At 30.0% G+C, this 9,442-nt stretch overlaps 3 protein-coding genes across 3 annotated transcripts in view; 2 read left to right on the top strand and 1 right to left on the bottom strand.

Annotated features, from left to right (window-relative positions):
* Positions 1-4,218, top strand: part of CkIIalpha (casein kinase II subunit alpha) — a 6,751-nt gene extending 2,533 nt beyond the window's left edge. Inside the window, 8 exon segments of the mRNA XM_017906842.1 lie at positions 382-576; positions 659-1,010; positions 1,106-1,183; positions 2,587-2,609; positions 2,611-2,784; positions 2,787-2,853; positions 2,856-2,902; positions 2,905-4,218. Coding sequence (XP_017762331.1) covers positions 382-576; positions 659-1,010; positions 1,106-1,183; positions 2,587-2,609; positions 2,611-2,784; positions 2,787-2,853; positions 2,856-2,902; positions 2,905-2,946 — 978 coding nt within the window. The 3' untranslated portion in view covers positions 2,947-4,218.
* Positions 4,219-6,047: 1,829 nt separating this feature from the next.
* Uba5 (Ubiquitin-like activating enzyme 5) lies at positions 6,048-7,828 on the top strand. Its single transcript, XM_017906766.1, has 6 exons — positions 6,048-6,387; positions 6,502-6,637; positions 6,710-6,906; positions 6,975-7,161; positions 7,247-7,583; positions 7,653-7,828. Exons 1-6 carry the CDS (start codon positions 6,248-6,250, stop codon positions 7,826-7,828), a joined length of 1,173 nt encoding a protein of 390 aa, XP_017762255.1. The 5' UTR covers positions 6,048-6,247.
* Positions 7,829-7,987: 159 nt separating this feature from the next.
* Positions 7,988-9,425, bottom strand: Arp6 (Actin-related protein 6). The gene is made up of 3 exons (XM_017906789.1): positions 9,230-9,425; positions 8,193-9,164; positions 7,988-8,117 (listed from the first exon to the last, which is right to left on the bottom strand). The coding sequence occupies exons 1-3, from the start codon at positions 9,301-9,303 to the stop codon at positions 7,988-7,990; spliced, it is 1,176 nt and encodes a 391-aa protein (XP_017762278.1). The 5' UTR covers positions 9,304-9,425.
* Between the last annotated feature and the right edge of the window lie 17 nt (positions 9,426-9,442).

Raw genomic sequence — 9,442 nt, 5'->3', positions numbered from 1 at the left:
TTCCCTTTGATTTTTTATTAGTTGCTTACTTTGCAGATGAAGTATAATAGGATTCGATAACCTTAAAAACATTTTGCATAGAAAGGGTTAAAAGTGAATATAATAAACAAATCTTTTGTAATATTTATCCATAAAGATTGAAAAATCTTTTCTTTCTTTTTCTTTTCTTTATGTCTTTAATTTTTTTTTTTTTTTTTATATTTGTCAGAATATATAAAAAGAATATTTAGGTTCAAATATTTTTAAAATTTTCGGACTCATGAATATCTAAGTAAGTAATGTGTCGATAGTGTTCGATTCATTTTACATTTATAACTAAATAACATGTAAAAAAAGATATTAATGATATATAAAATGTAATCTCTTCTGTTTTCTGTTTAGGCATTGGATTATTGCCATAGTATGGGAATAATGCATAGGGACGTCAAGCCGCACAATGTTATGATAGATCATGAAAATCGAAAGTTGCGGTTAATCGACTGGGGTTTAGCAGAGTTTTATCATCCTGGTCAGGAATATAATGTACGAGTAGCTTCACGATATTTTAAAGGTCCAGAACTACTTGTAGATTATCAGGTTTGTGCATATTTTATCATTACATTAATCATTATCATTACAGTGTAATTTGTTTATACACGTTACTTCTCTCATATTGCAGATGTATGATTATTCATTAGATATGTGGTCTCTTGGATGCATGCTTGCAAGTATGATATTCAGGAAAGAACCGTTTTTTCATGGACATGATAATTATGACCAATTAGTTAGAATTGCAAAAGTTCTAGGGACTGAGGAACTATTTGAATATCTTGAAAAGTACCATATTGATTTGGATCTTCGTTTCAATGATATTCTAGGCCGACATTCACGTAAACGCTGGGAGCGTTTTATGCATTCAGAAAATCAACATTTAGTGTCACACGAAAGTCTTGATTTTCTTGACAAACTTTTGCGTTATGATCATTATGAAAGACTTACTGCACGTGAAGCTATGGAACACCCCTATTTTTGTAAGTATAACGAAGTATTAAAATTTTATTTTATGAACTATTACAAAATATAAATAAATATAAATTTTTATTTTCTTTCTTCTTGTTCACTTTAGATCCAATAGTAAAAGATCAAGGTCGATTAAATATGGTATCATCGTCACCTACTCCTATAACAGGTTCGTTGCCTGTAGGTGAGTAACGGCCCAGGTAATGTCACCATCTCAATTTTCAATTTATAATTATTTAATCATATCATTCACGTATTGTTGAATCGACCATGAGAAATACCGTGAATATTCATTCGCATCTTCGAATAAGATGCGTATCAATTGAACATCCATGAAGTTTGTATTGATTCGAATTTACAACTTCTATTTTACGATATTTATATAAACAAGGAATGAGAAAGAATGCCGAAAATATGAACACGTCGTGTTTGTATTGTAATGTACGAATACACGCAGTTCTGTTGATACTCAATTGAATGCATGAAATTAATTGTTGACATCGTCCGGCATTGTATAATTTAACTAATTCGCAATGATAAACATTGTTCTTGTAAAGTGTTCAAACGTTGAGCGTGGAAACACATTTATGTTGATATAAATCCTTAATATTAAGTATCCATCAGGAATCTTTTCCACTGCGAATTAGTTAAAGTAAAAAACTGTGTTACGCTTTACGCAAGGTCGTTCCAGCCATCTAAATAATGAGAGCAGGATGTACTGCATTGTGGCCAGAATATAAACATCTATTAGTGGTACTACTATAATTTGGAGTTTCAGGTGTGTGGAATGACCAATGCGACTTATAGTCATATTATAAAAAAACATACGAAATAGAGTAATGTCGGCCGTTAACAATATAGAACGATCTTCTTTTGCAAGTAATATATATTTTATTTTTCATGATACATTGTACTTTAGAATTTCATATATAAACAAGGAGATCGTTTCAAATGGTCATAATGTGACTAGAGATGCGGCTAAATAAATGTATGATTTGAAATATTTAAACGATTCAAGTCTATATGTCGTTTAGTATCGATTAATCTATGATTAGTATAAAATGTATAAAATGCTGACTTTTCTCATATTATCGCATCGAGAATCGGTTATAGCGATATCTCGTCGATTGTACGATGAATGCATTTTTCCTCGATATTAGTAACTGGAAGAAGTGATACGCGACAGTAATTATATCTGGAAGAAAATGTTTGATTCCTCTTTAATGAATGGTTAATATAATAGAAATTGATTAACTAAAACGCAAATCTGACTATATCTAATAATTTCCAAAGCTGTAAGTAGGTTAGAAATAGATAATTGATAATATATATACCATAGGATGTTTAACAAATAATAAATATAGTGTGCAATCGAAATCTTATACTGGAAAAGAACGTGTTACATACTGTTTCTAAAATCTTAAATTAATAACAGCAAATTGGTAAAACATGTCTTTAATAACTAAATCGATCCGTATTAAACGACAACTGGACTTGAATTCCTCAATAATTTCAAAACAAGCATTTTTTTAGTCGGTATGTGCGTATTTATAAGGAGCGTGCGAAGAATCAAACATTTTCATTTAGGTATCGATACTTCGCGCGAGGGAGCTTAATCCCATCCCTAAGCGTGACTGTGAGCAGCGTACCGGTTCGTGGAATAAACTGACTGAAAAATATGGTGGGACAAGTTGGAAATGGGATTCAGAAAACGATGAAGTATTCGTCACATCCGTTACATCCTTAACATATGGTTTACGATTTTTTGTTAGTTACGTATTAATTACGAACCTTCCATTCCACCTAAACTTGAAAAATTGAGAGGAAGAAAACTATTTTGTGCGATGGTGGACCATCCTTATGTAAATGGCAATTATATTTTGACGTGGTATATAAAGTTCTACACATTTTAGACATTCCTTGTTTTTCATCCTGGGTATTACATAGAAGAATTTGCGTTTGATATATTGAGAACAATCTACTATATGCGATTGACATCTTAAATGGCATAAACAAGGAGCAAACGATGCGTGTCAGAGATAACGATTTTACTATATTGCAAATTATTTAGGAACGGAAGAAAGTTTAAGATATTAAAGTGAAATCTATCTAAACGAAGTACATGCTCTATCCATATTGGACGGAATGCATGTGCCATTATTAATTGTATGTTGCTTTTCTGTGTTTTTGTAATCTATCATTTCTATTGTGTTCCTTTAACGCTGCTGCTAATGTCACGATCACGGGAAATCCGTAAATGCATAAAGATGCGATTCGATCATGTTATGTCACTTTGAAGATCGTCCGTTATTACATGAGACATTATAACGAAAATGATGCAAAATGAAAACCACGTGTATTTGCATCCATACAAGCGCGTACGACACACATTTACACATAGCACATACGTGCTTACACTTAACATGTACCTTAGGCCGCTCGGTTTAGTACTTTTAACGATGATAAAAATGTTCGTTTATATCTGATACAATGATAGTTGAATAAAATGTTTGTTATAGCCAAGTACTCTTTGTGCTCTGTGAATACCTGTATATCCAGTAATAGATGTTACCAAAATACTGGTAAAGACATCATTGATCAAACAATTTAAAAACGCCATTTCAAGAAAGCGTTTAAAATTCTAGCCCTTGTTAATTCTATATTTCTATGGTTATTTCTAGTTTCTATTGAGTCAAATCTATTTCGTATTAAACCGTAAAGATTTTTAGTTTCATTTTAATTAAACAAAGCGAAAATTCACAGGCACCTTAAACACTTGGCGCCAGCAGAAGCCTACGTACATGAACAAATACACATCGATAAAGAAAAAAAAAACATTCGTATTGCTGTACATTATATGCTTGACGCGCTGATCAAAAACTTAATGTCGATAATACCCATTAACTTGATCAAATTATTTTATATACAGCATTACCAATGTGTTTCTTATGAATTGAACATGTAATTATTTATATATGACCGTAAGCCAGTTTATTGTGTACATTTGAAAAAATTTTCTTCGTGAGAAAGAGGGTGAGAGAGAGAGGGAGAGAGATGTACTTTTAAAGAATGTATAGGAATAGAGCACACTCCACTTGTAAACCATGTCCTTTCGTATTATTTCGAAAGAATTCATCAGTTCCTATACGTATAAATTGCGCATAAAGTACGCTCAATTCATTATATATATACACATATATATACACACACACACACACACACACATATATATAGCACTTATATATAAATAATTATATATATATATATGTGTGTGCGCGTGCGTGTTCGTGTGTGTGTGTGTGTGTGTGTGTGTATATATTATATATATATGTATAGCATACATACATACACATTTACATACGTGGCATATTATAAATGCGTACCCTATCAAGCGGAGTGTGAATTTAAATTCAAAGAGCCGGAGTATGCTTTCGAATATTATCGGCTAAAGAGTAATGTTCGCTTCTTATTCTGATCACTGCGCCGTTTTTGCCTTATTATCGTGTATTTAAAGATTTTATATGTATATATATGTATATTTTATTTTTCAATAATGCATAAAAAATATATATACATATATACATAACGCAGATAAATAAAAATAAGTGGAAGGAGTACATAGATGTGTGAGATGGATACTGCGCTATAAATGTTAAAGATGTAAAAAAGAAATACTTTGTGTACAAGTAAAGTATAAATACATTTTATTTATTCCGCTTATAATCGTCGTATTGTTCGAACACGACAAATATTTAATTTGAAGTCACTTTCACACGGCAAGAACGGCGCAAATGTAATTGTCCAAATTTGATAACCCTCCCTGTTCATACGTTAAGTTTACGATAATCTAGTTTAGTTTTATAGGAAAAAAACTATTGAACAATTACTATTTAAATCTGCAAATGAACTTAAACGAAAAATTAAAATAACGAATTGTCACTAATGTAATTAATATATTATGCTAAATTTTAACGTTGATATTTTATCTTGCAACATTATAATTTAATACTATTCTGAAAATAGAATGTATCGTTAAATGAAAATTGCTGGGGAAGCCATTCTACCATTATCATACATTATAGGCCAGTTTTTTAATTATTATTTTCTATTCTGTCAAAGAATGGCTATATCCTGGTAGAAAAGTGCGCACCCAATTTTTCAATATACACCAAATGTATATTTGAATTTTATATTCCCTCATAATAATGCCAAAGTGATAAAGTGAAATTGTTTACATACTTCCTCGTTTTCTGTTTCTCTCTTAAGTTCTAAATTCTTTTTCATTTTAATGTGGGGTATTGTAAAACAGACTATTTTAACGCGGTTGAGGCATGACAATAAAATTAGCCAAAGTGCATGGAACTACTTTCATTTAAACTTATCATCAATCATAAAAATATGACGAAAGTAAAAAATGATCCATCCTGTATCGCGTGATTACAGGTTTTTAATGTTTTTGCAATATTTACTCTTGATAAATTATGATACGATGGTTAAATAAATAATAACGACAAATTTCAAAATTTTCCTTTATGCGGGTACAAAACATATGTTCATATATGCAGTGTAACAATAATATGTATAATTTACAACATGAAACACTGTAATACTAAAAAATGCTGTATAGAATTAATTGAAAATAGAAGCAAATACAATTTTGTTTATATCTAAAAAAAAAAAATTGATTCTTTTAATTATTGAGTTTTTTTGCAGAGGTAAAACAGTATTTTAAGTTCATTTTTTATTTCTTATCATCATACAGTTATATATGTAATTCTGTGTTCTGATCCTTTTTAATCTAAATCTATAATTAATTCTTAACATTGTAATGTTTAAAACATATAACACATTTATAAAAAATTTGTCATTTTAATAACTTTATTTAAAAAAGAAAAAATGGGAACACCTACAGGGAACATTTTTGTAGCTTGTCGTATATGTACGTCCTATTTTGGTAAATTAGAAATGTAGCAGGTTATGTTTTTGCAATGGTTTTATGTAATCGTGAAAGTTAATAATATGAACTCAATATATATGAATTAAGTTGACAAATTAATAATTTATATCTCAAATTGAATGAAAATATTTATCAGTATGCTATGTGTATAAATATTCATCTACTGTAGCATGTATAAACATCTCTCGTTGACTCATAACGATCGGCGTGTCACAGTTCAGTTACAGTCATAGTCATAGTACCATATATTGTTATCTTACGTATCTTTTAAAATTACTTTTAATTTCAATAATGGACGAAATTGATGGATTGCGACAAAGAATCAGAGAACTAGAAAACAAATTGCTTGAAGAACAGCATAAGAATAAGTTTACAACAAGAGAAAAAATAAAACATATGTCAAATGAAGTGATTGATTCAAATCCTTACAGGTAATTTTTACTTGTATGAAACATTTTTACTATATCGAATATTTTACAACTTAATTGTGTTTTAATAAAAAAAATTAAAAACGAAAATTTTTGTTAACGTTATCTCTTTACTAGTCGTTTGATGGCATTAAAACGTATGGGCATAGTGGATAATTATGAAAGAATAAAAGAATTAACAATTGCTATAATTGGAGTAGGTGGAATCGGTAGTGTAACTGCAGAAATGCTAACAAGATGTGGAATTGGCAAGGTAATAATATTACACAAATTTATGAATTAAAAACTTTCCAGTCTTCTAAGTAATAAACAATATAAATTTTAGTTGGTACTTTTCGACTATGATAAGGTAGAAATGGCAAATATGAATAGACTTTTCTTTCAACCTTACCAAGCTGGTCAAAATAAGGTAGATGCAGCAGCAACAACACTACGATATATTAATCCAGATGTAGAAATCGAAACCCACAATTTCAATATTACTATAATGGATCACTTTGAAGATTTCATGAATATCATAAGGTACATAAACATTATGTTTATATAATTATAATTAAAGTACTTAAATAATATTAAATTTCTGTTTTTAGCACAGCAAGTTTAAACAACAGCCCAGTAGATATAGTTTTAAGCTGTGTAGATAATTTTGAAGCACGAATGGCAATTAATACTGCTTGTAATGAACTTAACCTAAAGTGGTTTGAAAGTGGAGTTTCTGAAAATGCAGTTTCCGGTCATATTCAATTTATTATTCCTGGAGAAACAGCTTGTTTTGCGGTAAATAAAAATCGATATTAAAATACAAATAATGTATAAAAGACTAAAGCTCAGTCATAAGTAACATAACATATTACAATTTTAGTGTGCTCCTCCATTAGTAGTAGCAGAAAACATAGATGAAAAAACATTAAAACGCGATGGCGTTTGTGCAGCATCTTTGCCAACAACTATGGGAGTTGTTGCAGGTTTTTTAGTTCAAAACACATTAAAGTATCTTCTAAGCTTTGGTGATGTATCTTATTATTTGGGTTATAATGCGATGAAAGATTTTTTCCCTAAAATGGTATTAAAACCAAATCCAAATTGTGAAGATAAATATTGTAGAAAACATCAACAAGAATATGCATTAAAACCAAAACCAGAACAAAAGATGGAAGAAACTGTAGAAGATAAGCCTCTACACGAAGATAATGAATGGGGTACATGATAGTATAAATCCATAAAGCATCATTGTGTAATCAACAAATTAAACGATTATTTAATTATAGGGATTTCACTTGTTGAGGAAAAAGATCAACAGATGGATGAAAATGTGCATTTATCATCAGTGTGTATAAAATCAATGTATACTGCTTCGCATTCAATTAATTCACAAATTGATCAACTTCTGTCAGAGACTAATGCTAGTCTAGAAGAATTAATGGCACAGATGAAATCTATTTAAGTTTTACTTATTAATTACAATTCTATAAATATTATACATACATTCCGTTTATATTTGTCATATTATTTTCTAATAGATAAAAGAAATAAACAAATATATCGTAATTTTATATGTAATATGATATACGTGTATATATTCAATGAAACAAATTTATTAAAGTTAAACATCGAAACGTTCGAAACAAAGATTTTGCCCTTCTTCCTCATAATCTTCTCTAGTTACTAAGAGACTTGAAAATATCGAATCTTTCGATAATGTTTTACCACCATGCCATGCGTACGTGATTGGGCTGAAAATAAGATAATGAATTACATTATATCCAAATGTTCAGTTTTATCAATTATAACTCTAAATTTTTGTTTACTTTTCGGGTAAATGCACATTTATCGTATATTCTGCAGGCGCTAGACTCCTAACTTCTTTATAAATTCTTTCTCGAAAACCAGGAAATTTTGCATTACCCCCAGTAAGAATTATATTAGATAAAAGATGTGGCCATGTCTCTTCATCGCATGCTTTCAAACAATCCATTATTGCTTCTGGTATACCCATTTGTCGAATGCCAACATCCGAGGGAAAAAATAAGATTTCCGGTATAGCAAATCTTTCGTTACTTAAACGTAGAGTTTGTTGTTCATTAGGAGGTTCTGGATTTTTGAGGAAACCTCGTCTTAACGTTGTATAGTCTGGTAAAACATAATCTTTTACTATACAATTGTTTTCTAATTTATTTTTAGCTGTTTCCATATCTTTGAAAAATTCTTGAGAAACAAAACAGGAATCTTCTTTCACTTGATTTATTACATAAGTTTCATCCATAACATGAAGTTGACGATAGGATATAATTTCTTTAAGATGATTCGTAAGAAGTTTCCCACCTACATCAATACGTCTGATACCTTCTTTAATTTTGGTATCGTTTACATATGGAACTATATGAGTAAAACTATAACCGCTATCAACTACAATACAACATTTTGCATTAGGATTTTCTATCTTATACTGATAACAAGAGAGCGTAGGAGCATTGATTCTTAAAAGACTTTGACATTCATATTCTTCAAAAAATATTTCTGTCATGGCTTCTTGAATGCTTGAAAAATTAAATAAAGGTTCAGTTACAATCATAGAAAGTTGACTCAAGTTCACCAAACAGCATTCTTTGGAAAATATATAATCCCATACAGTTTTCTGAACATCCCAATTGACGAGATATCCTTTTTGAAACGGTAAGATGTAAAAAAGCCCAGATGCATCTCGACATTCTTCAATTTGATTTCCTACGAAAGGTCTTCGCCGTTCGCTTTTCGCTTTCATTATGCAATTTGGAACTAATCTAAAAATTAATCTTTTAACAGTTATGCTTTCCTTTTTTAAATTAATTTTATCATTGTAACTTACTTAGCATTGTCAGAAGCTAACCCAACTTTAGCGGTGTAGGCACCATTGTCAAGAACAAAAGTAGAATTACTCATATTAGCAAAGAGATTAGATAATAAATAAAAATTTGATCACTTCTCATTTTATCGTTCGTTATAAAAATATTAATATTATTGCGAACTACATAATAAATCAACTTTCATTGGCTGATGTCATACGCTTTACTCGGATAGT

The sequence above is a fragment of the Eufriesea mexicana genome, unplaced genomic scaffold (assembly GCF_001483705.2).
Source record: "Eufriesea mexicana isolate 0111107269 unplaced genomic scaffold, ASM148370v2 scaffold6179, whole genome shotgun sequence".
Lineage (NCBI taxonomy): Eukaryota > Metazoa > Arthropoda > Insecta > Hymenoptera > Apidae > Eufriesea > Eufriesea mexicana.
Note: the sequence above shows the minus strand (reverse complement) of the source record. Positions and strands in the feature narration are given on the sequence as shown.

What these genes read in the sequence shown, in the direction of transcription:
- Uba5 (XM_017906766.1), top strand. Translation starts at nt 6,248, where the DNA reads ATGGACGAAATTGATGGATTGCGACAAAGAATCAGAGAACTAGAAAAC. An exon ending in ATTGATTCAAATCCTTACAG is followed by an intron (nt 6,388 to 6,501) that starts GTAATTTTTACT and finishes TCTCTTTACTAG; the next exon opens with TCGTTTGATGGCATTAAAAC. An exon ending in GATTTCATGAATATCATAAG is followed by an intron (nt 6,907 to 6,974) that starts GTACATAAACAT and finishes TTCTGTTTTTAG; the next exon opens with CACAGCAAGTTTAAACAACA.
- Arp6 (XM_017906789.1), bottom strand. Translation starts at nt 9,303, where the DNA reads ATGAGTAATTCTACTTTTGTTCTTGACAATGGTGCCTACACCGCTAAA. An exon ending in TTAGCTTCTGACAATGCTAA is followed by an intron (nt 9,165 to 9,229) that starts GTAAGTTACAAT and finishes ATTAATTTTTAG; the next exon opens with ATTAGTTCCAAATTGCATAA. An exon ending in AATGTGCATTTACCCGAAAA is followed by an intron (nt 8,118 to 8,192) that starts GTAAACAAAAAT and finishes TCTTATTTTCAG; the next exon opens with CCCAATCACGTACGCATGGC.